The 27,375-nt window shown below is 42.5% G+C and overlaps 1 protein-coding gene across 1 annotated transcript; it reads right to left on the reverse strand.

Annotated features, from left to right (window-relative positions):
- rybpb (RING1 and YY1 binding protein b) lies at nt 1–24,041 on the reverse strand. The gene is made up of 5 exons (XM_079685341.1): nt 23,874–24,041; nt 22,588–22,713; nt 5,259–5,627; nt 3,409–3,507; nt 1–2,024 (listed from the first exon to the last, which is right to left on the reverse strand). The coding sequence occupies exons 1-5, from the start codon at nt 23,897–23,899 to the stop codon at nt 1,775–1,777; spliced, it is 870 nt and encodes a 289-aa protein (XP_079541467.1). The 5' UTR covers nt 23,900–24,041; the 3' UTR covers nt 1–1,774.
- Nucleotides 24,042–27,375: the final 3,334 nt, after the last annotated feature.

Here is a 27,375-nt window from a genome sequence, read left to right on the forward strand (position 1 = left end):
TTAACATGGATTATATTAGTCTTTATTTGAACTGTTATTCATCTCACACATTAGATAATTGCATTTCAAATTGTTATTTATCTGTCTATGTATCATGTCATTATGAAATTCCTTTGGTCCTTCAATAAATAAAACTAGGATATCATATACACATTTATTCTTTATACAATTTAATACACTTTTAAAAGGAAATTATGTTGGTCTAAGTATCAGCTAGGGGAATTTAAAACCCTTAAATAAGCCTTGCTGTACTTAAAAAATAATTGAAAGAGCATTTATGTTTTATAAACTACTGCAATATTTGTTTGCCTTCAATGACAGGAGTCTTAAATTAATTTAAATTAAAACAAAAAAGGTGAATTGTCAATATTTTGCAAATTGATCACGTCTTTGCACTTCGCTTTCTCGGATATTTCATGTTGAGAGAGTGGAGATTTAAAAAGGGGTAAAAAGGCGGAGGATTACAACCAAAAATAAAAAGTAAAGTGTGATTCACAACAGCTCGACACAACACTTTAAAGTTCGGAACGCTTTCACCAACAGGAGCCGCGTGGAACCATCCTTCAGTCACAACAGAAGAATAACTCTCTAACTCTCTAACTTGGAGCCAAGAAAACTCAATATCCATGAAAGGAATACGGAAAAATAGCAAACAGCTTTTAGTGTTTTACACAACAGCCTACACTGTACAGTTAAGGACATAAGATACTGTATAAGAGAACTGCTATAGCATACTAAATCATAGACAATCTAGCTGAACAAGTCTGACCCTCAGATGACCTTCGGATGAACAGACGGAGGTCGGAGTGAGACAGTGTTATTGAGAGAAAAGTGAATCTGAGTAATCAGTCACGCTGAGTGAATGGGCGTTTCCAGATCTGCAAAACCGCTTCACAGTGTATGTAGCACCAGTGTGTGTGTGTGTGTGTGTGTGTGTGTGTGTGTGTGTGTGTGTGTTTATGTGTGTGGTGTCATATCATCTTCATAAAAACACTGAAGGAATGATCGATCGTCAGGGCTACACAGCAAAGCTTGAACATAAAGGAGGAGAATACCAAAGTATACAGGTGCGATAGAGCGGTGCAGGGAGGACGTATTTACCTGGAAGTAAGCTGCGCATGGGTTCCCTCGTCTCAGAGCCAATGGGATCTCTCCATAGGATTTTGGAAAATAGCTGGAAATAAGGTCTGTGGAAAAACGAACCTGTTAAGCTATAAACGAACCGCAGACCTTATTTCCAGCTATTTTCCAAAATCCTATGGAGAGATCTCATTGGCTCTGAGACGAGGGAACCGGTAGTGGTGAAATGCTAACTCACTTCCTGGTTATAGGACTCGTCACTGCACCACTCTATAGGGAGTAAGGGCAATAATAATAGTTATTGAAATGATGTTGGGGTTATTGTGCCCAGCGGAGATTATCGTCTTTACAAAAACAAAACAAAACATGGCCTCACATCCACGTACAAATATAAAATAAAACAAGTGTCTCGATGCTACCGCGAGGGGAGTTTGGGGATGGGAGGGGGGGGAAGGGGTTATTCCTTGTAGCCCGAGTTCGCCCCCAGAAGAGCATTTAGTTTCCCTCTCATCCATCCTCTTAGCATCGGGGACTGGGGATGGAATGGAGGCAGGGGGCAGCGATGGGGAAAAAGGGGGAAATCTCTCCATCCATAGTGTCCAGAAATGTGGGAGAAATATGGGGTTTGGTTGGAACAGGGGTGAGGACGGGAGGAGGGGGGAAAAAGGGGGCCGTAGGGGAGGGGGGAGGGCTCTCAGAAGGACTCGTCGTGCCCCACAGAGAGCTCCCCTTTGGGCGTGGAGGCCCGCGACGAGCCCTTGTCCATGCTCTCGGAGCCGGAGCTCTGGTGCTGCTGTTCGGAGCCCACGCTGGACGTGATGGTGGACGAGGACGTGGAGGAGGAGCGGGTCTTCTCCTTAAAGTCTGTTATGATCACCGTCACGTTGCCCACGGTGATGGCCAGCTGCTGCGCGGTGCTCCGGTCGATGTTCTTCAGTCTGGGCCTGAGGGGCGCACACGGAAAATAAGAGCATTAACAAACAAGAAAAGAGCAACCACAATATGGATCAGTCTATGTATCTGTGTTATTGTGTTGCGCTGTTGGAGGGGGGAGGAGCATGGGACATAAGGTTTTCATTGATATATCTACACCAGGGAAGGACAACTTTGATGGTGGTGGGGGCCACATAATTGATGTACTGGCCACCAGGGGGCCGCAGATTCAATTGGAACACACACACACAAAAATTCCATGTGTTGTATGTACGGTAATTATTAACAAATATACTAAGTCTGACATCTTCATTGACATTTTACAATCGAAGGGAACATCCTCTAATAAGCTCACTAAACAAATATCAGTTCACAGAAATGTTATTTCATTTTTACAAGTGGCATGTTTGTATTGAACAGGTTATTAAACAGTGGAATACAAGTATTTTAAACTATTGGAAAGCACGGGAAATGTGTGTGTATTGAGATGAACCATTAAGATGACATACACATGAAGTCATGGACACTAACCCAGACATTAGTTGTCTAACTTTTTTTTAAATTAATTACGTTGTTTATAAATTAATCTGAGGACCGCAAAAAGAGGAGGTGGGGGCCGCATGCGGGCCGTCATTTGCCCATCCCTGATCTACACTGTAGCTATGTACACCTCGAAACTAGGGCTGCTCGATTATGGCAAAAATCATAATCTCGATTATTTGGGTCAATAATTGATATCACGATTATTAAAAACGATTTCAATTACTTTGAAAACATCCATTTATTGCAACAAAAAATTGACCCTGAACTTTAAGTATAATTCAACTGAAAAACCAATACATTAAAAAAAAATTTAAATCGTTTTATTTCGATTATGTTGTAAGCCAAAATCATAATTGCGATTCAAATACGATTCATTGAGCAGCCCTACTTGAAACTTGTATCCATCCAACAAATTAAAGTCAACTTTATTGACAATCTTTCAGTTTTTGTGTACAGACAGAAATCGAAATACCGTTTCCCACAATCCCGAATACAAAAATCGATAAAAATATGAATATCTTAAATATACACAATCAACAGACACATGTATACATATGCACACATTAAGATAAAAACCAGAAAAACACCAACCACAACATGTATCTCGCCAACAATAAGAGAGGGGGGGAGGGGGGTCAGTGCTGTGGGGGCGGTTGCACTAAATTGCTCAATTCACGGGGTGACACATGAGCCGTCAGAACGAGTGTGTATAAAGTGAGAGTGGGTGTTTAGTGTAAAAGATCATTTGTGAATCAGTTGAGTTTTCCCACCAGCCTTGTGCTGCAGGATCTCTCTGAGGACGGAGTGCTGCGTTAGAAATGAGAAATGAGGGGGGGGGGGGGGGATACACACCTGGAGATGTGAGAGTTCTTGTTGGTCTTGGTCACTGATTTGCCAGACTGTATGCTGTGTTTTTCACTGGGGGGGCTCTGGTGGTTGTCTGATTTGGGTCTGGAGGAACAAAATAAAAAAAACATGTCAATGAGGAAGACAATCTTCATCATGTTAAGGTTAACAAGATCATAAATTAGACTTTTCATACGCTTATGGACAATAACCATAACAGTGGGTAATGCAGTTATATGCGTACATGTTTAAAAAGTAGAGATGTCCCGATCCGATCACGTGATCGGGGATCGGAGCCGATCACGTGATTATCAAAAGATCGGAATCGGGAGGAAAAAAATCAGGGATCGGGATTTTTTTTTTTTTTTTTTAAATACTTTTTTTTAAATGTTGTATTCAATGTTACAAAACAAAAATGACCATGTTCAAGTCTTAAAGTCATCCTGAGGCCTTAGTTTTGGTTTCAAATGACAACATCATGTATGTGTTGCTTCTTTGGGGCTTGTTTTCATAGACCTGGTTGCTTATTTCTCTCAAATCTGGCAACAGAGTGGGCGCAGAGTCTAATTGTAGCAGTAAGCTAACGAGTACTGATAAGCTTTATTTTGTTTTGATCCAATGCTGAAAGAAAGAAGCTATATCCATGTTGGATAGAATATCCAATTTAAATAAAAAAATAACCTTAAGGGACAACTTGAATGCTTTTTTTTCTCTTAATGCATTGCATAAAGATCGGATCGGGATAAATCGGTATCGGCAAATTGTCAAAATCAAATAATCGGAATCGGATCGGGAGCAAAAAAAGGTGATCGGGACATCCCTATTAAAAAGTGTTAGTAAGTGCTGACGTTAGTGTTTAAAACTGTGTTAAACTGTGATCTACTAGATCAGTGGTTCTCAACCTGGGGGGCGCAATACATGATTGTCACTAAAAGCCTTGTCTCTGCATTACAATAAAATAAAATAAAAATTTGATGAATTACATTTGAATAACAATTCAAGTTAGTAGCTAATAAAGGCATAAAAAGACAGAAATGTATAATTCTTTCTTTAATAGAAATGTTTCTTCTGCCCGTAAAGTGTCCAAACCAGGCTTTTCTGGATAAGTGCATTTTTAAAAACAGACTCATTGTCCATGCCGGTTTCAGATTATTTGTCACAGTTGCTCCGATCAGATCGGTCTCCTCCATTTTGTAGATTATTTACAACTTTTGAATCCACATAAACACATCGGCAAAATCCGGCTTACTCTGAGCATGTGTTTCAAACAGTTGAATCCCTTTGTGAATTGTTTCCACTTCTGCTTCGTCCTTTAATTTCTTCATACAGCGGGAATCCAAATGAATGAATCCTGAGTCCAATAACCATCAAAGTCACTCGTGCTAGTTGTAGCATTTTGAGTTTTAAACTTTAATTACCGCTGTTGCGCCCCCCCCCCCCCTTGTGTGTGTGTGTGTGCGGGGGGGGTCTTAATCCATAAATCGTTTGCTTTGGTCTCCACCATCATATCAAGGGAATTTGCAGTATTTCCTTCACCTCAGTTACGTCCTCGCTGAGGAAACAGATCTCTCACTCATGATTAAGTTTTTGTACTGAAGTAGAGATTCTGCGGCTTTTGTCGAGTGTGTTTGAAAAGTTTTGTGAAAGGCTTATTGTGACAGTGATATTAAAGAAACTAAAAGGTGTGTCACAACAAAAGGGTTTGTCTCTAAAAAAAATAAAATATTTTTGAATATATTTGTAAAATGCTGTGTTTTTGTTCATGCAGTTGACTTTAACCACATTGCCTTTGTTCTCCCTATTTATAAGGGACGTAGCATTTCCCACACAGATAAACAGACTATACGTTTACTGACCTGGTCTTTTTGCTGCTGGGCTTCTTCGTGACGGCGGCGATGATTCCCCTCTCTCTGTCGGGTTTGTCTTTGATTGGCTGTTGTTCGGTGTCGCTCTTTTCCTTCTCCGGAGCGTCTCCCTCTGGCCTCCTGATCTCAGGACGCTCCACCTCTGGACGCTCTACCTCTGGACGCTCCACCTCTGGACGCTCCACCTCTGGACGCTCCACCTCTGGACGAACCTCTCCGAAGGCGCGCTCTCCTTCGCCCTCTGGACGCTCCTTGTCCGAGCGCTCGCTCCTCTCCCTCCGCTCCTTCTTGGGCGGGGGAGGCATGGGGTACTGCTGAGCCACCTGCTGAGCAACCAGCTGGGAGTTGATCCTGGGTTTCCTGTGGAGGAGATCCAAGGCATAAAGAGGGATTAGTCTCGTCGTGGTCGCGCTCACACTGACAAAGAGAGGTGAGTGAACCTAGAGGTTGGTGACGGAGAAAGGGACAGCAGCAGAGGTAGCTCTCAGCAGCCGCTTCCTGATGGAGCAGCTCTGCTTTGAGGGTTCATCTCGTTAGCTTGCAGCTGTAATCAAATGAATGCACGGGATAACAAGGTGGGACATTTGGCAAACGTCACTTAGGTCCTCTAATCGGATTTCTGCAGGGTTGACCCCATTTGTCACAGACTGAGATTCAGGTGAACATGATGTAGCTGCTCCACTGACTGACCCCAACAGCAACCACAGAGAGACTGCCACACTTTCTCTCTTGTTCCAATCAGTCCAAATAAATAGGCCGGATTAGCTTTTTGGGGTTTTCCCTTTTTTCTGTAGTGTGTTATAGGTTTCTGTGCATGTTAATGGTCTATAAAGGCCGGGTTCCCTCCCAAACGGCTGCTGGAAGCTTGAACTGAGAACAGACTGTGTCTAACAACAGAGGGTTTATTTAAAGGCTTGGCCAAGGAAGGAAACAACGTCATAACAAAGCAGAACACAGAAAGGTGTCACGCTGTAAGCCACCGTCAGTTTTCCCAAACGCTGCATATTGAACTAACTCTACGGACATTATCTTTCAGCTAAAGATTGAGATGGACATCACAGCTTGTACTATCTGTCTGGTGGGACCTTGCAGTGACCCGAGGGGAAATCAAGCTTTCTGCAGTGTTATCCACAGTTAGAAGTTTAAATATTTTAAACTCGAAGCAGCCGCGAAAAAACCGTGTTGGTCACTGCACTTCTTCTGGATACGGCTGCTTCTGTCGCTGTGTGCACTGTTCTCGTTGAAATCCATTGAAAAAAGATGCTGTTGCTATGTGGACACGGGCCCTAAGGCCTACTTATGGCAGGTCATATAAAGCCATGCTCTTCCATGGTGTTGAATGGCCACTAAACTGTTTAAAACAGGCATGCAGCAAGAGCAGCACCTTGCTCCGTCGGCTGTGCAGATGTGCAGGGCCTGAAATTGTGAGGCCAAACGCTAACCAGTCAGACTGCCCGAGCCAACACACACCTGCCTTCAATGGACACCAGCTGGCAGCATCTGGGAAAAGGCAGAGGAGCAGGGGGGAGGGGAGGATGACTAGAGCCTTCCAGAGACCAAACTGCAGCCAGCAGCACGGATAATCACAGGCCAGCGCTGGGCAAGCACGGTGAGGAGGAGTAAACCACAAGTACGCTCATACACACACAAACACGCCGTTGAAAAGCTTAGCGTGCAAACAAACAGCCTGGCAGAGGGACTTGGTTGCTGCTCAGGAGGCCGTTGAACAAAGACACACACGCTATACAAGCGAGCTGTGTATACCCAACCCTTCCAAACCCAATTCTAGTCTTGGCAGGAAGGGTATTTGGTGAAATCCCAGCAGTGGAGATGAGGTCCCTTTGATTCTCAGGACTGGATATCTGTGGTCGAGATGGGACTTTTGAAAAGTTGTAGAAACTCAGAGTGTAAGCACGGAGCCAGATAGACAAGTGTCACTGCTGGAAAAATGAAGCTTTGACAGTGAAAACAAATGATTTCTGGCTTAGCTTTCAGAGTGTGATGGAAAACAGAAGCAGCTCAATACGTGTGTCAGGCTGATGACGCTGATTTCTGTGGCTTTCTGTGGAGAGTGGTTTCTCAGACAGCTGCTTAAGTGGTTAGCCTCAGTGTTTGAATTTGGCAACATCATATTGCCCGTCCAGTTACTCTCGTTTCTGCACTTCCACCCTTTCACAATTGACACTGCACTCAGTCTGTTTTAGCACAGTAGAGTCTTTTAACAACCTTCCTCCAATGTTTCCATAAAGCTCATTAAGTCTCCCTCCCTGCTGTTGTGGCTTATTACAGACAGGGGATGTCGTTTCGTTGAGGAGGGGGTGGGGGCAGTGAAGCCAATCAGAAGGCAACCAATCGTGGCGTAATAGAGCATCATGTCATTACGTTCGCACTACACTCCTTCGATACGCCAGCTGATGTGAAAGCTGAGGAGCCCTGGGCCGTTGATCCAGGATCCATTAGCTGCTCTGGTAGCCTGAGGCCTGGGGCTCTTTCCACCTGGTCATCCCTAGGCGCCTCCAATGGAGGGTTATAGGGGGGTGAAATGTTCTTCCCATCCCATTCTAGCTTCATAATTGCAGAGCCTGTCCTGTTTCCATCAAATTGATCCCGATTTCATTTCAATCTAGGTGAATTACTTCCAGGGTTTTGGCCGCCCAGGTATATTAACGGCCGCCAAAGTATATTTTTTTCGCGAGCACGACGCCATCTGCAATCGATTAACTAGCGGACAATGATCCCTGGAGCTACGCCTCCTGTACCTGCTCTGCTATAGCGTGAAGCGACGAACAGAAAGGGAGACCTTACGAAAAACAGAGAAGACGACACCAGCAATGAAAATGAACACAGTTGCTGGTCACTGATGCCAAAAATAATGCAGAAGTTGGCTTTACTTCAACTTCTTTAGACTAAAAGGGAAGTGGAATACAACATCAATTCCTCCTATGTTTTAAATATAAACACATTGTTATAAATAAACCAGCCAGATGAGGAAGTTCAAGAGGAAACAAGGATCCGTCTGAGACTCAAACCATAGACTGGTGCTTTCAGGCATGCACTCAATCAAGGATGACAGATGTGACAAGAGACAGGCTGGCCAACCAGAACTTCACATTTCAGTCTTGTCCTTTTGATATATGTCCCTGCACATTGACATCTGTAATAATACGCCAGTAGCTCAGGTGTCAAAGACAGACTTCTAGCTGGGGACTGAGGTAACACTTTGCCGACTGACGGTAAATGATTGTCATTATTAAAGTAGGGGGACATTTCAAACACTTCAGTATTAATTTACCATTCCTAGTCGGATGACATAATTCACCCCACGCTATGTGAAACCTGTGGCTCCTTCAAGTATCTCCAAATGACTGGTCCATTGTTAAATCATCAAAATGCCACTTAGCGCTTTTCACAGACATAGTCACAAAGTGCTTGACAAAGCATTAAAACTAGGGATGCCAGCGATCATTCGATTTTTCGAATATTCGTTACAGTCTCCATAATCGAAAATATTTTTTTCAAATTCGATTTTATTTATATATTTTTTTATTATTATTTATGTTTTTCTTTTTTTTCCTGGCTTAGTTTCAACCAAAATATAGACTAATGCTATATATGCGGCGGCGAATAATCGATTAATAATCGCCAGGGCTGTCCGATTTTCGATTTTGATCAAAAAACACAATACACAATAACAACATAGATTCAAATAGAATAGAAGCTCACAAGTTACCAGAATGACAGAGGATTTAAATATGTTGTGAGGCAGCCTGATCTGACTGATAACAATGTGCTCACAGCCTCTCGGTGAAAACATGATCTGTCGCTCTAACCCACAGCCGTGAGTAAACAGACTGTGAGCGCAGACAGCATGCAACAGGAGCAGAAATCATTCGGTTTGGCAGTGAGAGCTGTTATCCGAGGAGGTGGTGAATGAGTGATTGATCGGCCGGTAAGCCCCACGCCTCTTTAGCCTGTTGCACGGCTCAGACACCCTGGTCGGAGACGAGATTCGTGTCAGCAGAAGCCGCCCCGGTAGTTAACGGTGATTCAGTGCCAGCTGTAAGTCAGCCATGAGTTGCTGCTGGCATGATGGAGCCACCGCTCTGTTTGCCCCGCCACACATCGTGGCAATATTCTGCAGCTCATTAACATGGCTGGAGGCTCTGCGTGACACCACGTGTTATCAAACTGCCGTGGCCCTGAATAGCGGGAAATGGTCTCCCTCCTCTGCTTACTTTATATTCTAAAGTAATCCATATTTACATAATCTGTCAAGCGTGAAATGTACCAATAAAACTACATTTCTCAAAATGACTGAACCGTGTGATCTGCAAACATCCAAATCAAAGATAAACGAATGTGCGATCATGTCAAAAAAGCCAAATGAAAACAAACAAAGACTACAGCACCACTGTTACGTAACATAACTGTTATTACTGGCTGCCTTCATAGCTGGACAATTTGAATACTGTAAAAACAATCTGTATAATATAATGAAATATAGTGCAATATATCATTTTACTTCTGTTATCTAGCTTCTACCACACTTCAGTCTGCATGTTACACTTCATTTATTTCATAAATACTGATTCTACTGATACTTTTCGACCCAAATGTGTACTTTGTCGATTGTAAAAACTTGTTAATTGTAATTGTAATGCATGCCCTGTATCTTATAGGAGGGCTGTGCAATTAATCGTATTTTAATCGCAATTACGATTTTGGCCTGCGTCAATTACAAAAACAACATAATCGAAAAAAACGATTATTTTGCTTTGCTAGGTTGTGACAGTGCACTGCAACATATTTGATCTCATTTATTTTGATTTATCATATTTATTTATGTTTAGTAGCTTGTTGAAGTGCGCTCCAAAATATTTGTTGATCTTGTTTATTGGTATTTATTATTTTTGATATTATTTATTTAAATGTAAATATAAATGTGTCTTTTATTTTAGTATTGGTTTTTCAGTTGAATGATACATTCAGAGTAATCAACAGTTAAAAAGATGCTGTTCAAATTATTATTTGCATTTATTTTAAAGTTCAATAAATGGATGTTTTCAAAGTCAATGAATAATCGTATTTAATAATCGTGATATTAATTATTGACCAAAATAATCGTGATTATGATTTTTGCCATAATCGAGCAGCCTTATCTTATAGTGCGTTATTTTCTGTCTAACGTTCCCCTCTGTGGGACAACTAAAGGAATTCTGATAAAACCTCTGTTTCAAAGCGAAGGGGGTGCAGGGAATGATCCTGGGAGCAGAGTGAACTCCAGGGTCCAATTGCGGAGATTGCTCCAACCTCCCACTGCTGCCAATATTCCAGGGGATTCAGCGCGAGTGTGAGAGAGCGAGAGTGTCAAGTGTGTAAAGCCTGCTGTCGAATCGCTCCCCACTGAGAGGGCTTACAGCTTATTACCTCCCCTTTCGCACCGCAGTGGGCCGTGATTGACAGCTCCTCCTATGTTTGGCCCCTGAATTCCCCCGTCTGTGGGGGGGAAGGCAGCGGTGGGGAAACTCCCCCTCCATGGGATGCCCTGAAATAACTATCATCATGCTTAAAAGCCCCTAATTCAGTCAGACTGACACCCATAGTTAGCTCTGAGCCATGTGAGACAGACACACCTCAGCTGGGGGAGCATTCTGCAAGAGGAGGGCATTCAAACTGAAGCCTACGTATAAAAGGGAAGTCTTTCTAAAGCTGCCGTGTCAAACTCATCTCGGTTCAGGGGCCACATTCAGCCAAATGGGATCTCAAGGGGGCTGCACCAATGAAATCAGAGCATAATAACCTATAAATAACGACAACTCCAAACTGTTCCCTGTGTTTTAGTGCAAAAAAAGTGCATTCAGAAAATCTTCACATTTACAAAACAGCACGAACAACTTGACATTTCTTAAGAAAAACACATTTTAACAATTTTAGTTATCAAGTTTACACATGTGCATTAAAACTCACAGATCATAGTGTGTCTACAAAGACACCACACATTTACTCATCGGTGTCTATAACTGATCAATAGGGCTGCTCGATTATGGCAAAAATCATAATCTCGATTATTTGGGTCAATAATTGTAATTGCGATTATTAAATGTGATTATTCATTGACTTTGAAAACATCTATTTATTGGAGAAAAAAATGTTGAACAGTATGTTTTTAACAGTTGATTACCCAGAACTTTAAGTATAATTAAACTGCAAAAAAAAAAAAAAAAAAAAGTAAGAATAAAAAAAAAAAAAAATCGTTTTATTTCAATTACGTTGTTTTCGTAATCGTTGCAAGCCATAATCGCGATTAAAATACGATTAATTTGAGCAGCCCTACAATAGAGTATTTTACTTAATGATCCAAACAACTTTTCAAGATCAAGATATGATTTTACATTCATTTCCACATCTGTGTAGTACTCCTGACCACCTGAACACACTCACCACCATACAAACTAAAGTGGGAACTATTAAGGAAGAAGGCCAAGTTATACCGCTGCCTTGTAAACGTTTACAATTGATATATATCCAGATTTGATCGAAATCATTTTCTATATCTCTTTTTTTTTACAATAGTGTCTTTTCTTTCTTACTTTTGATCGTCTTTAACTGTGTGTGTATGCATGTACACAACGGCAAACTCCTCGTATGTGTACGTAAACACAATTGGCAATAAACCTGTTTCTTATTTCTGATTCTGATAAACAAAATAAATACAAGTTAGGGCTGCTCAATTAATCGTATTTTAATCGCGATTACGATTATGGCTTGCAACGATTACGAAAACAACGTAATCGAAATAAAACTATTATTTTTTTATTATTACTTTTTTTTTTTTTGGTTTTTCAGTTGAATTATACTTAAAGTCCAGGGTAATCAACTGTTAAAAACATACTGTTCACATTTTTTTTCTCCAATAAATGGATGTTTTCAAAGTCAATGAATAATCGCAATTACAATTATTGACCCAAATAATCGAGATTAGATTTTTGCCATAATCGAGCAGCCTTAATACAAGTTGTGAAAAATTGCAGTGAATCTCAGTGGTTTGAAATGTTGCCAAGTCATCCCACGGGGCGTTTTCTGCCCGAGGACCGTATGTTGGACGCCCCTGTTCTAGAGAAACCGAAAACAATGAGCCGGAGCACTTCATAAGAGAGACGGAGTAATGAAGAGAACGTGTGATAGAGAGAGAGGCGCAGGAAAGCCCTCATTAACACAGCTCTTTGATTTGAAGTGCTGTGTGAGGACAAGCAATTATTTCCTGCCAGTCTGAGTGAATGCAGACATCTGAGCGAGGAGGAGGAGAGAGAGAGAGGCACAACAGTATTCTTCAGCCATGGACAGCCAACTGCACTATTTAACAACTCCCACTCCCTCATTCAGACTTTGTAAAAAAGCACATCTACACAGAACAAATGTGGGCTCCTTGTCTTCAATGATAAATATAAATAGTCCATTCAGAATCGTTCAGTGCTGACCTTGTTTCCCTCAACATGGGACTGAGAGGCCGTCACAGCGTCAGCCTGGAGCACAGCTCTCACATCCAGCATGTGACAATGCCACGGGGCTTTAGTTTTATCACAGCCCCCCCCACCATGACGTGCTGGCAACCATGTCATTGATCTACACGCTCTCGACTGTGTCAACACTTGCCGTACGCCTTGATCATTATGTATGAACACGTGACGCGCTACCCTCCCCCCACCGGTATGGAGGGTGATGGAGCAGAGTAGAGCTGCTGCAGATTTAACTACCCATATATTTATACATAATGTCAGAGCTCGACAGTAATGGTTGCCAGGTTGCCATTGGCAACCATTCAGAAAAAATGTCAACCACTTCTTGGCCTTTGGTTTCCATCAGTGACAACCAGTTTTTAACATAAAGAAATAAGGACAGCAAACAGTGTGCATCCCAAAATAGATTTTTGAGGGATCTGTGAAGAACATGACAACAGCTGCACTACTGGTGTTTAGGATACCAGCAATTGAGGGTGGACAAGTTTCCCACCACTTAAGTTTCAAATAATTGTGTTAATTACTTATTGTAAAGCATTTGAACATTCTTTTGTGTCACATTTCCATTATTAAGTTGATGTATAACTGTATAGTATCTTAATTATTTAAAATATAATGTGACTAAAAATGGCATTCCTGTTTTTTCAGTTTTGGCAACCAAAAGCTGATGCCTGGTTGCCAGCCTGGCAACCACTTTTAAAAGATAGCATTGAGCCCTGATAATGTAAATAGATGTTATGTTGTTGAATAATGGACAGTGTTTCCAGAGATACTTGAGGTATGTACGGCTGGAGCACTGCTTGGCTTCTGCTTTAAAACAGAGCAGAACAAGTAGCATGTGCATATGTTAGACAACTTGAGCATGGATGGCTAATCATGGATTGTTTAATTGTTAATAAACTACAAGTGTTTATAGTAACTACAGATGAAACAACGATTCAATCGGCAGACATTCTCATTGTTTCAATAACAGTGCCAAATGAATATAAGCTGGCTTTTTTAAGTCTTCTGATATTAGGATTGTGGGGCGTCACAGCGGATGCGATGCTTGGCATAATGGGTTCTTATTGTTTTATATCTCGTTCATGTATAATCGTCGTTAGCTTTTTAGACAGAAACAAGAAAACAGGTGTCAGAAAAGTGTCAATCACAAGTTCTCAGACTCCAAACCCCAAATGTTTAATCCTGCTAAGAGTTGGGAACACATTCAAATTGAAAACAAAATAAATCTTCTCATTTATGAAGATGGAACCGGCAGATATTACATGCGACTTTATATTGGGGAATTATATGTAAGCCGATGAATTATTCATTGTTCTGGCAAAATGGAAATATTTATACTTTAGACCTTACGTGAATTTGCCAATGGCCTTTGGGCTCGTCTCCAGTTAAACTGAAAAACAAATACCGCTGCAGTGTGGCGCTTGTGTTCCCTGTGAGAAAGTCCTTTATCGGTCTGAGCCGGAGGTTACCGGAGCAGCGGTGTCACCTCGAGCCATCCATGGGTGAAGTGATCTGTGAGAGTGTGCAGTGGAGGCGGAACGAGGGGGTCACCTGAAGAGCAGCCCGGGGCTATAGCGCTGCTCCATTCATTCACACTTCACACCACAGGCATTAAGCATTCATCCTTTCATGAGAGCCTTCCAGTCAGGACTTTGAGGGCTTAATGTTACCGTCAGCCTCCCCCTCCCCCCTCCCCCTCTCTGCCTTCTACACCTGCTTGTAGAAGATTCAAGAACTGTATTGACATTGCTAAGCCACAACGATATTTATTTTGTGCTGGTCCCTTAGGTGCAACATATAGTATAAAATATGATTCAGAATAAAATAAATGAAACAACCTTAAAGCTAGTGATAGAGGGACATACACAGGATATCATTAATACATAAATACAGCTACATTAAACAAGATGGAGCACCAATATGTTCCGATGTGGATAGCAAATGAAAAGGCACATGGTAATAATAGCTTATTTACTTCCTCACTATGTGGAGACATCAGAGTTCAGCAGGTTTATGCCAGTTGGAAAGAAGCTGTATTCAAGTGTGTTTGTGCAGACTGATCTGAAGTCTGTGGATGCCCCACCATGTCTCCAACTCATGCTCTGTATGCACAGCAGGCTGCCAGAAATCCTCTTCACCCCACATATTTCCACAAACAAGGAAGGGAAAGAAATCTCTCAAACAAACTTCTCATTAAAACTGTTATGAGCATGCTGAAGTCTGGTGTTCTGCTTCTCCGGACAGGCTAACGGAGTCCAACTGGGTGAGTTTGGGGTGCATTGGAGAGTCCTAAGCAAAAGGAGGTGAATGTCCAAAGTTTGGGTCAGTGTCAAAGACAGCTCATCTTTCCACCGACAGCTCTTTCCTCTCCCTAACTGACCTTTCAGCGACGATACAAGCTGCCTGTTACCGGGCAGACTGACAGCGAGTCGTTTCCAAGGCACTAAGCACGTCTGAGATTCTTCCATCAGCGCCACCGTGTCACATTGCTTGGCACCGCTCGTTTGTTTTCCTCCTCTCCGCTGCCTCTCCATCATTCTCTCTTTTGTCTCCTTCCCTGTTCTCTCTTCACGTTCTGCATTAACACCGCCACCCAGAATAACTCCTGCTGGCTTTAAGGAGGCCGTCTTCACCTCCCTTCACCCCCTCTCTCGTGCCGTTTGCCTCTGGTGTGCGTGAGTTAGCTGTCAAGTGGACCCGGTCACCCCGTCTCGCTGCTGTCCCTGTCATCTCCTTGCCCGTGTGCTTTAGTATAAACACAGCCTGGTTTGAATTTAAATTTGCAGCGACTGCCAAAGGCGACGTTGCACCTTCACAGCAGGCTCCAGTGTTTTACAAAAGCGGAACAACATGAAGCAAGCAAACACAAGCATGTAAGTGAACACACCTGACACCAATTCTGTGTCTCAACTCAATACGTCCCTTAGTGCACTGCAAGTTGTACACTGTCAACACATGTGGACGAGTGTGAAGGTTGACCTTGGAGGCTCAGATTGAACGTGGCTGCAGTGTCCTCACATCGCTGCTGTTAGCAAGCTAGCAACGATTGTTCAAGGTAGCAAATCATTTCAGACTTCTTAATTAACCCAATACTATTTAAGAGTGGTTCTTTCTGAGACCGGGGTATTGGTAAATTCAATAAATACTTTAAATCTTTTATATGTAGGGATTTTTTCACCAGAGCAACCACAATTTCTTACGTATTCAAGATGATGATAATTATCGAGTGTGAGAAGGTTTTCCACAATCCAGTTTTTGACCAGGTACTCGTAGTGAACTGCATTTCTCCATAACTGGCATTGGGACACATTTACGCACTTAGAATAGCAAACGTTAGTACAGAAGGCTGTGATTTGAGACATCTAAGAAAAGGTCAAACAGATAGCTGCTACGGACTACAGAAGGCACGCTTCAAACTACTTTCATTTTTGACTTATTAACATCCTTCCTCTATTCCTTATTGCCCTATTCCAGACACCTGCATTGCCCTACGGAGATAAATAAAGGTTTATCCTATCTTATCTTAATGATCAGACGAACCACAGCTCAACCCGATCGACACCTCGACTCTTAACGATGCGTTACGATGACAAAGTGTTCAATTCTGGATTCCCTTTCGACCTGTAGCAGAAATCAAATGGTGCCGTTCTTTCCCCGTGCATGGATGGTGGACGGTGCTGGTAGAAAACAGTCCAGCTCTCTCCCTCCCTGGGTAATGATGTGCTCTAGCCCCTAGAGACTCTTGGCTGAGTGAGCACAACCCCCCCCTTGCAGTCATCCATACCCCCGCCCCTTCCTTTAACTCACATATATATATATATATATAAACGTCCAGACACTACCCTCCTCTCCATCTCTTCGCTGCTGTGTTTCTGCCCGTGTCCTCTCATGCCCTCTTCTCTTGCTGCGTCTACGCATTTCTCCCTCTCTCTCTCCTCGTCCTCAAATGCCTTTCTATTTCTCCCCGAGACTCTGCACTCCCTCAACGTCGCACTCTTTGTGTCAGCTTTTTTGTGGGGATGAGCTCCGATTCAACATTTCTGTGTTTTTTTTTTTTTGTCAGATTGCCAAATTGGCTACTGTATTTAATCACTCACACTCTGCCAAATCCCATGAAGTAATTAAGAACTTTTAAATCCGGCAATTAACATGTAAAGATTAGGGCTACTCGCTCGTGCTCAGGGTTTAAGTGCAGATGCTGATAATGCTGGATAAGCAAAAGCAGTTTCCCTCTGAGGGGAGGGGGGGGGGGGGGGGGCTTGCTGGTGTGGCAGGGGGGAGGAAGGGCAGATATAAATTGAACGCCAGCATGTCCCTCTTATGTAATTCCATTATCCCGGACAATTTGCCTTAATGCGACAGTGGTAGAATCCACGGATTATAATGACTCCATTCCATCATTGTACAAGTCAGAGCGAACACACACACACACACACACACACACACACACACACACACACACACACACACACACACACACACACACACACACACACACACACACACACACACACACACACACACACACACACACACACACACACACACACACACACACACACACACACACACACACACACACACACACACACACACACACACAGCAATCATTTCCCAATAATTGCGTAGCCTCAACACTCACACAAAGAGATTTTTCTTGTGGCTTTAGGGGTTGTGTGTATCTAGCACATTTGATCCAAGCGGATTGTGTTTTTCAATCCTGGTTCTAACTCTCATAATCTGTGGATTTCCCATATAGAGGTATCATAAAGCCACATAAACTCATTCACTTAAAGTGCAGTAAGTGTCTAGAGAGCCATGCCTGATTACAGTAAGCAGACTTATGTATAATGATTAGAAAAACATTATATTGCCACCTTATATCCTTACACTGTGTCAATATTTGTACACATCATTATTCACATGTCAGTCTAAGATACTGTTATCAGTTATTCAGCACTGCCTCACCTGCTAAATGAGAACAATACAAGCTGGCTGTTGTAAACCCAGAGAGACAGCCCAGGGACAGAAACACAGATGTGTGCAAACAAATGGCATTGGATTTAGGTCAAATGAGCAACATAACCTTTACGTCAAATTTCCCACGGTCAATTTTGCTCAGGCTGCATTTGACTAAGTAATCTGGACTGCAGCTTTGAGGTCACGTGGCAAACATGTTGATACTCTTGCAGTAAATCTCACACAGGTACATTGGTTGCAATGGTGCAGCTTCTGTGTCCTTTCAGATAAATTGGGGACAATTGAAGTTTATTTAATCTACTCCGAGCACTGCATTTTGGGTAACAAGTCATTTGTTCCGTTTCGTAGAAAGCACAGATGGGAGCTACTTGAAATGGTTGACAACAGAGACATCGCATAGATAACAGCGCCGCAGTCAAAGACGGCGCTACCTCAAGACGTGCTGTGATCCGCGCCATCAATCACTTTTAGAGGGCTCCTAGTGTTTTCTCCCTGAGCCTCGGGGGCTGGCGGGAGGTGCATACCAAACACCGCCGCAAAGCAAACTGATGAGCAGCAGCACGGTGTCACGTTCGCACGGCGTTCTGGGAACAGATGCCAGAAACATTTGAATACGATATCAGGGGATGCTAATGCGAGCCCTTCTCCAATTACCTGAAGAAGCAGGCACTGGAAAGCAGAGGCTGAGCACTCGGGCTACTTGGACTTGTAGATGAGCAGAAGGGGTCAGGTGTAAAAAAAAGACGAGTGCTTCGTTGTTTAAGAGATTTAGCCTACACGGGAGACACTTGAGTATCGTGTTACATCACTACTCGGACTGGGTCAACAGGTTCGCTAGGCTGCGCAGGGCTTGGGGGAGCGAGGGGGGCTCTCACTGCATGCTGATGCCACAGCCGGAGTTTTTCTCTCGTTAACATACATTCTTGGCTCCATTTGGGCGAATCACAGCAGCGTGACCCTCGTTTGCCTCGCGTTCCTACCGCTGGCAGGGGACAAAGTGCAGTTCAAGCCCCCCCGTCTGTCACCCACTGAGGATCGTGTTAATTGTGTGTTCTCCGTCTACACCTGCACACACAGCTTGCGTCTCAATGACTCAGTGCACACTGTGAGGGATGGATGGATGGATCAAGCTCAGGGGGGTGGAAATATTGTTTGGATTGTTGAATTTCTTGTAGGACAGACCCCGTGTGACTCAACCTGCAGCTGTGAGCCGCACCGCTGCACTCAGTTCTGCTGACGGCTACCTGTGACAACAGCTTTCCCTGATTCAGATCAACTTTAATATCCCACACAGGGAAATTCATTTGGTGTAGTGCTCCAGGCGTGAGGCACCGTAGACGGTAAAAACAATAGCGTAACATACCCATAAGACCACAACTCGTTTAATCACATTTAGACCGAGTCAACAAAAAGCATCAATCCACAACAGTCAAATCAATCTTGACATAAAAGAGCAAAAGTGCAGCTTAGACCCCGCAGGATTAAGCTGTTTGCAGGAATGGATGGAGGTAGGTGCAATGCTTCTGCTGTTTCCTCTCCTCACTGTCACAGAATGACCTTTGTCCCAGGTCACGGGGAAGTAAAGCTATATGTAATAATAATAATAATACATGAGACTTGTATAGCGCTTTTCAGGAAACTCAAAGACGCTTATATGTGAGGACTTTGGAAGGACAACACTTCCAGGTAGTAACACACAACACAACACAATGGTTTGATACAAACATGTCAGCTGACTGCACATATGAATACCTTTCATAGCGTTCCAAAGTGATCAGAACAACATGATATTGTCGTCTCAAATCCTCAGTACTGGGACAAGGTGTGTATCAGTGCAAGGGATCGGCTTTAGGACCCTTTGATTAAGCCATTTGTCAGGAATGGATGGAGGTGTGTGCTGCAGCTGTATCCAGGACATGGTTAACCCGTACACCCCAGCACAGCTCGCTGCACCCGCACTGCGAGGGGGACCCAAGTTCCCATCAGCAAAAACACGTAGGTTTGCTATCCTGGTTCAAAATGGTGGAATGAGCTCCCCATTGACATCAGGACAGCTTGCACATCTTCAGGGGGAGACTGAAAACTCATCTCTTTCGACTCCACTTCGAGCAATAAAAGGAAAATAAAACGCACTTCTATACTAACTAAGCACTTACATATTAACAAAGGACTTATATACTATTAAAGGACTGGCTTATCTAAAGCCAGCTGAGTAGCACTTGAAATGTTCTGGCTCTATGAAACCTGACGTACTTATATGATTCTGTTTTCTTCAAGGTTGGTCGAATGCATTTATTGTAAGTTGCTTTGGATATAAGCGTCAGCTAAATGTAATGTCGTGTATCCTCACCTTATTACACTGTCAATACAGAAGGACAATTGTCCTAGGACACGGGGACATAAAGCTCTATGTGAGGACGCTTGCAGGCACACACAACAATGCTTATACAGTCACGTCAGCCCATTGCACAAACTAATACTTTTCAAACTTCCCCTGTCTCCTGTGTTCCAAAACAACTTTGAGGAAAATAAGTGTTTTGCCTCCTACCAGCAGCGAGGAACTCTAATTAGCGAACACACGTGTCCTTACGCCCAAAAGCACATTCAAAGCAAAGCCTTGGATAAAAGCAGCGTGACAAACATCCACACGTAGCCTCAAGTGTGAATCATTTAGCTAAGAGCATGTTGCTTTGTCCCATGCTCTGCTGGAACACATCAAACGGAGAAGAAAAGAAAGCTAATTAGTACTCATTAGAATAAGAGGCAGCCCCACAACTACACAATTGCATTAATCAAAGGTTAACTATTCACATCAAGCAGGAATGTGTGACAAACACTCCTGTGATGTCATGTGCTCCCAATTACCAAGTAGAGGCAACTGGGCTGTTGCCAAAGCACGGTGGCAGGATGGCAACGCCGTGCTCGTCTGTTTCCTGCTTTCCGCGCAGCTTGCTCAGCTTAAATCGTCAGCTGTAGTCTAAAGCTACGCGCAGCCAGGAGAAGATAGAGGGGGAGGGGAGCCGGAGAGTTACATACAGAGTGAATTTGTTGGGGTTTTTAGTAAACCAGTGTCAGGATTTCTCCTCCGGTTGCGGTGCGCCAGGGCTGCCACTCATTGTAAAACCACAGCTTGAAAGGTTAGAGAGCGGGGTGAGTTGTCAACAAACCCACATGTGACTCATCTGTCTCTCCGTCTCATCGTGCAACTGATGACACGAGTAAACACGGTCACATTGTGGTACATGCAGCTTCACATCAAAAACATTCCCCAGAGCAGGGAGGAGGAGGCGTCAGCGGACACAAAAAAACGAAAGGGAATCCCGCTGTGACATTTAACTTATACAGTGCTTTCACCTCGGTTTCCCATAAGACTTCTGCTGACGTCAGACGTGTGTTCAAAGGGAAGTCGCGTGAAATGGCTGGGAAATACAAGCCTGTTGATAGAAATGCTGATATGACTCATTCTGACACATTTTCTGAGTCAAACATGAGTAAAGTCACTTGTTTTTGTCAAATTGAACATGATTTATGAGATAGAATTAGATAGAATTAGATAGAATTGGAGGATTAAGCCATCCTTAATGGTCACACATAAATGCACACAGCACACACACATTGACCTCTGCATTTAACCCATCCGGATTCATTATAGACAAATGTGTGGACTGATATTTAAAAACTATTCAAAAATACAATCGAGGTGGACTTCATCTGGACCCTCATGTCGGATTGGGCTTTGGCTTAAACTACATGGCATTAAGGCATGATGGATAAAGAAATAATAAAAAAGCACATCTGGGTTTATCTCCAGTGACATTTCTCTATCTAAGAAACGTCTCCTCACGGTACGCCCGCCTCATGCACAATACATCTGACTTGTCTACCCATTAGAAGAACATCTGCAATCCTACAGGTAGCTGAAATGCACAGGCATGCTTTCACCTCAGTTTCCCATAAGACTTCTGCTGACGCCAGACAACATGTGTTCAAAGGGAAGACGTGGGAAACAAGTGGGAAATACAAGCCTGTTGCTAGAAACGCTGATATGACTAATTCTGAGACATTTTCCTGAGAGAAATCACGAGTAAAGTCACTTGTTTTGAGTTTAAAACAGGATTTATCATAGACAAATGTGCCACATATACCAAAGAAATGTCTCGTATGTGTACTACTTGGTAATAAAAGGGTTTCTGATTCTGAAATAGATAGAAATAAACAGGTGGAGCTCATCTGGACGCTGATGTCAGGTTGGGCTTTGACTACATGGCATTAACACATGATGGACAAAAATATGCAAATATGGCCTTATCTCTAATGCTGATTAAAAACACATTCATTTAACTATTAAACTGAACAGCCACCTCCTGATGACTCGTCAACCATTACATCTGCAATCCTACAGGTAGGTGAAATGCACCGGCATGCATTCACCTTGTATCCATGAGAAACAAGGCTGTTGCTCCGATGATGCACTGTAGCTGTACAGCCATCATGAAGTATGGTCCCTCTTCCCCCCTCCCCCCCTTTGGCTAGTGAAGCAGCCAGCATACCTAGACGAATGAATAAAAGCAATGCCAGTAGCATCACATTTATAAAAAAAATACGGATAATCCAGACAACGGAACAGGCTGTTTGTAAAAGTGTCCATCAACACGTCCGCATACGCTAACAGACAAATAGGCTGTCGATCAAAGTTGTCATTCCCATAAATTGCGATGCAATGCTGCAGCCAGCCAAGCGGCGGGAAAACGAGACGCTCAGACGAGAGAGAGAGAGAGAGAGAGAGAGAGAGAGAGGGAGAGGAGGGAGAGCTACTTTACCTTGTGGATGTGCCCTTCCTCACATCGCAGATGCTGCATTTGAAAGCCTCGGCGGTGTTCCTGAAGGTGCACACGCTACAGTCCCAGTAGCCGTCATCTGCAGTCTGTTTGGCTTGTCTTTTTGGCCTGAAACGTAGAGGTCAAGTTAGTCTTTTGAACATTAATGCATTATTTAAGATTTAGGATTATAAGCCTTCATTGGTCGCCTTGGGGAAATTAAATTATATATATTATGGTAATAAACACAGTACAGTATAAATACACACATGCATTCGAAAAATGCACAGAGCACACTATGTTTAAATGTGGCTGTCCCTTTAGTAGATTGGTATTTAAGAGAGTATTCTTATGTAATCTATATATTTTATAGTGTGTCTTCTGAATGTATGTAATTTCTACTGAGAATATGTAAATAGTGTATTTGCATTTTCTATTTCAAAGACATTTTGTAATTATTTTTACATAGACTGTCAAAATGCTGCTGACAAAACAATTTCACAACTTAAAGTATCTGTCCATCTTTCTAATACAGGTGCACAAATGCATTATACAGAGGTTTCTAGAGCGAAGAGGCTGCCAGTCTGTCCTGCTCAAGGGCACCTCGGCAATGCCATGATGTGGATTGGCACCTCTCCAGATACCAGTCCACAGTACTCACATATTTATCTGGCCTGTTTGGGACTTGAACCGGCGACCCTCCAAGTCCCTACAGACTGAGCTACTGCCGCCCCTTAACAACAAGTAAGGAGATTGTGACGAACATAACACGTTGTGTAATAAAAACAGCTCCTAAGTGCAGCTCGGATCATGGTGTTGTCATTAATCTGGGGTTCGAGTCCCGGCCAGTCCTTGGGTTAATAAAATAAAATCCACCACACAGCTCCACATCGTCCGATCGCATCGCCAGCTAAGGCTAGCAGAGGCAGGCAGGGAAGCATTGCTGGAAAAAAATTCGGCATCGAAAGCTTAGCATGTCGGCTAACAAAAGCAATATCAAAGAATGTCAATTTCGACATTGACCCTGCAAAAGGCTTCGTCGAGGCGGAAGAGCGTTTCAGGGAATGTCAGGCGTCTCCTCTGAAAAAATTCCCTTTGTCTGTTAAGTGACTGGGGTTTGTAAGGGGAGCGAGAAGCCGCCATAGTGACTGCACTATTCTAGCTAGCTGTGGCATACCGTACTGAAAAAAAAGGGAGAAACGATCCCCGTGTGAGGGAAACGCATTGCAAATATCGAGCCCTAAAACGCACAAAACGAGCAGAAATTGGGCATTTGGTTGTCGCATTACCTGGTAGGGCTCTTCTTGTCGCCCATGGTGGTGAATATTCCTCGGAAATAAGAAAGAAAAGGGGCCTCCTTTTAATTGTCAGTGAGTGTAGTGGGTTTCCAGATAGAGCCGCTGCTGAAGCTGTTGGCAGACAGGCTCCACTCAGCGCTGCTCGCGGCACAGCGACTGACTGCACTACCCCCACGTGACTGCTGCTCCGCCAATCAGAGGGCGAGTCGGTTTAAAAGTCTGGATGGATGTTTTAGAAGCAATTTCTTAATAACTACTGGAGGAAATTTGACAGACCTCGCTTCAACCCATAGTTGAGGATGACATTGTCTGAATATTGATTATCCTTCATTATGATGTGTTCAAATGAAAAGTATAAAGAAACATAAACATTGCTTCACACAAGACACTAGAAGATTAAAAGGAATGAATACACAAATCATTGATGGTAAGTAAAAGGAAAAAAAGCATTAGTTAAGTTTTGTCAAAACAACTTATAGTTCATTAAATAAAAACATATTAAAAAATCATGTGCTTTTACTGCAAAAATCAGAAGGTGAGTCGTTTAAAACTCTGGATAGATGTTTTATAAGCCATTTTTAAATAACTGCAATTGGCATTTGACAGACCTCGCATAGTTGAGGATGACATGGTTGGAATATTGATGATCCTTCGTTATTATGTCTGTAATAAAATTAAATGTGCACAGAAAGACAATCATATGCTTAAACAGATTCTGGAAGATTGAAAGGGATCAAATCATTACATTATGGTATAGTAAAAGAAAGAAAAAAACATTACTACAGTTTTGTCAAAACAACTTATAGCTCATTAAATAAAAAATATTTTTTTAAAATCCTGTTAAAAAGGAGCTTTTAGTGCAAAAAGCTTTTTCGACAGGTGGATTATATGTTTTTATTTGTTCTAGTCTATGTAATAAACATTACAAATCTCCTGATTACCACAGTCAGCAATCAGTAATGTATGATTGATGATAATACTATTATAAGTAATAAATATGTAATGCAAACGCCAGGAGCCTCACAGCCAGACTGAACCATGTGCACTCAATTGCACACATACAGTACAAGTGATTTGGAGTTTGAGGTTCACCGAAACTGCAAATCGTTGGACTCTGGTAGCAAGGAAAGTATGTGAAAGGAAACTCTGTCAACATGCAAACTCTACACAAAACACCAAAGCTCTGATACGATCACATTTACATTTTTTCGTCTTGTACAATCTGATTTTTTTTTTTTTTAATTTACATTCAATTTAATATGCCTAGTGTCTATTATTTGCTGCTATAACTGCTTGAATCACTGCTGTTATTTATTTCTTCCAATGTTGTGTACAAAATGTTGTGGTACAAGAGTATGATGACAATCAAGACATTCTGTTTCTGACATTGTCCTTTAATTGTGAAGTAATGCTACAGATAAATGATTTCTTAATCTCCATATAAGAAAGGTTTTCACACAATTAATGCACTGACAACCACAAAAAAAGCTATAAAGTTGTCAGAAAAGTCATTCCTTTGCATTCAGGATTAGGCATATCTGTACAGAATATCTGTCTTTTATTGTGAAGGTTCAAAGTAAAATGTTCTTATGAGCTTTCTGGAACATCAGGTTTAATGGGGGAGATACAGCCACATTGTTTATTTAAATGTCTTGTCTCTTGATTGATTTAAGACTCTAATCCAACACAGAAGACCTTCATTCATCCAAAAATTGGCAAGGCAAACTTTCATTTTACGCTCCTGGCTCTGACAGGCTGCGTCATGGAATGTGTTGGAGCGCACACATCTCGCTCCTCCGCTCTGCCCAGGACAAGCCTCTCTGTGGGGGAGACCAAGAGTGAATCATGTAGGCTCATTAGCCGCTCTCCACGGCTCCAGGTCCTATTGTGAATCCCTCGCCTTTTCAGTTCAGAGTGAATATCCCTGCCTCCACATAAGTCTGCCCCTCCGCCCAGTGATTACCTCTGCTTAGCATATAGCATACTGCTCTAATTGAGCTTCATCACGGTGGCCTACTGATAACTACAATTCAGTCAAAACAACATTAAGCCCTGCCTCGCTGATTCCGTAATGAGTTCCTGGGAAAATGGTGCTTTTGTGTTGTTGTTGTTGTTGTTGTTGTTGTTGTTGTAGCTTGCAAGTTACACGGTTGCATGCAGTGTTCATTTGTATGCACAGGTAACTCTAGCATTTTCAATCCCTAGACCAGAATATTTGTGCAGACTGGAATCCTTGCTGCAACAGGGATGTTGAGCATTTGAAAGCAGGCATTAACAAACATTTACAGAGAACAGCTGGCCTAAAGGCGAGAACAGTGCACTTGAGAAGCCGATTTTTCGCTCTCTCATCAACTACACCCTTGAGCAAGGCGCTTATATTACTCGCAGACGATTTCACAAGACAAACAGTCTGCCCTAATTCATTATTTATGAGAGGTGAGTAGCCGAGTTTGAGCAGCATGACATGAGGTGGTGAAACAAATCAGAGGTGTGATACAATAAAAGAATAATTGTGTGTGATACAAATGAGGATGACAGTTGTTCTGATTATGTGTGTGCACAATTTTCATTTCCAGAAAACTCCCAGAAAGTAGGAGTCACTGTCAGATTGTTGGTTTACCAACAATACAAAACTGTTCAGACTGAATATGACTGCATCCATTGTGTCGAACAGCACTTTGTTTGAAGCACAATGCAGCCTTGAATACCAATAACTCCAGAGAGCTGCGGTGTGTCTGACAGCACAAGATTGAGGTTGTACTGCTTCTAGGCATGCATGTGTAAAACCTGAGTAGTGTCTAGTGTGTCTGGAGAACTCACAGATTCAATCTCAGCCAATATGCCAATCAAACATCATCATTTGTCATGATTAAGGCTTTATTGGCATATTTGTAATTAAGGAACAAAGACATTGTTCGGTGCCAATGCAAGAAGCAGTGTGTAGAAAAGGGTTGAAATGTGTCGTGTCTGACCGCTCAAAACCTAGAGTGTAAAGACAAACATCATATCGGGGGATGGGGGTTCATCCATATTGATGGAAGTAGTTGAGTTAGAAATTAATTGTTGGATTATCAAAGTAAGTACTAGAAGTCTTTGGGCACAGACTAAACTAATCTGACATGGGAAAGGAGGGGCTTCTGTTCTGAAGTTATTCTACCATCCAAGTGGCAGTTCTGATTAAGCTGACTGGCTTTCAGTACAGATGACACAGCAAAAAGCTATAAGTCCTATTCAAACCAATTACACGCAGCTTCAAACTGATGCCTGTCATTTATTGCTGAAGTGAGGGGCGTGACTCGATAAAAAATGCCAGAGAACTGGTCTGGTAGTATCGACCAATCGTGAGTTTTGGTTTTAAGAAACAAGAGTTTACATGTTTTTAGGTGCACTCATATATGAATGAAAAGCGATTTAACCGATTGGGTTAAAATGTAAAAAGGTTCAAACCGTTCATCTTTACCAAATCTGATGTGGTACACAAATGGTGGGAGGG

This window comes from Notothenia rossii (assembly GCF_949606895.1).
Source record: "Notothenia rossii genome assembly, chromosome: 5".
NCBI classification, from domain to species: domain Eukaryota; kingdom Metazoa; phylum Chordata; class Actinopteri; order Perciformes; family Nototheniidae; genus Notothenia; species Notothenia rossii.

Bases quoted from the DNA above. Each gene is read 5' to 3' on its own strand.
- rybpb (XM_079685341.1), bottom strand. From the start codon at position 23,899: ATGGGCGACAAGAAGAGCCCTACCAG. The intron at 22,714-23,873 runs GTAATGCGACAA...TCTACGTTTCAG, and splicing joins GACAAGAAGAGCCCTACCAG to GCCAAAAAGACAAGCCAAAC. The intron at 5,628-22,587 runs GTAAAGTAGCTC...TCTCCTCCACAG, and splicing joins AGGAAGGGCACATCCACAAG to GAAACCCAGGATCAACTCCC.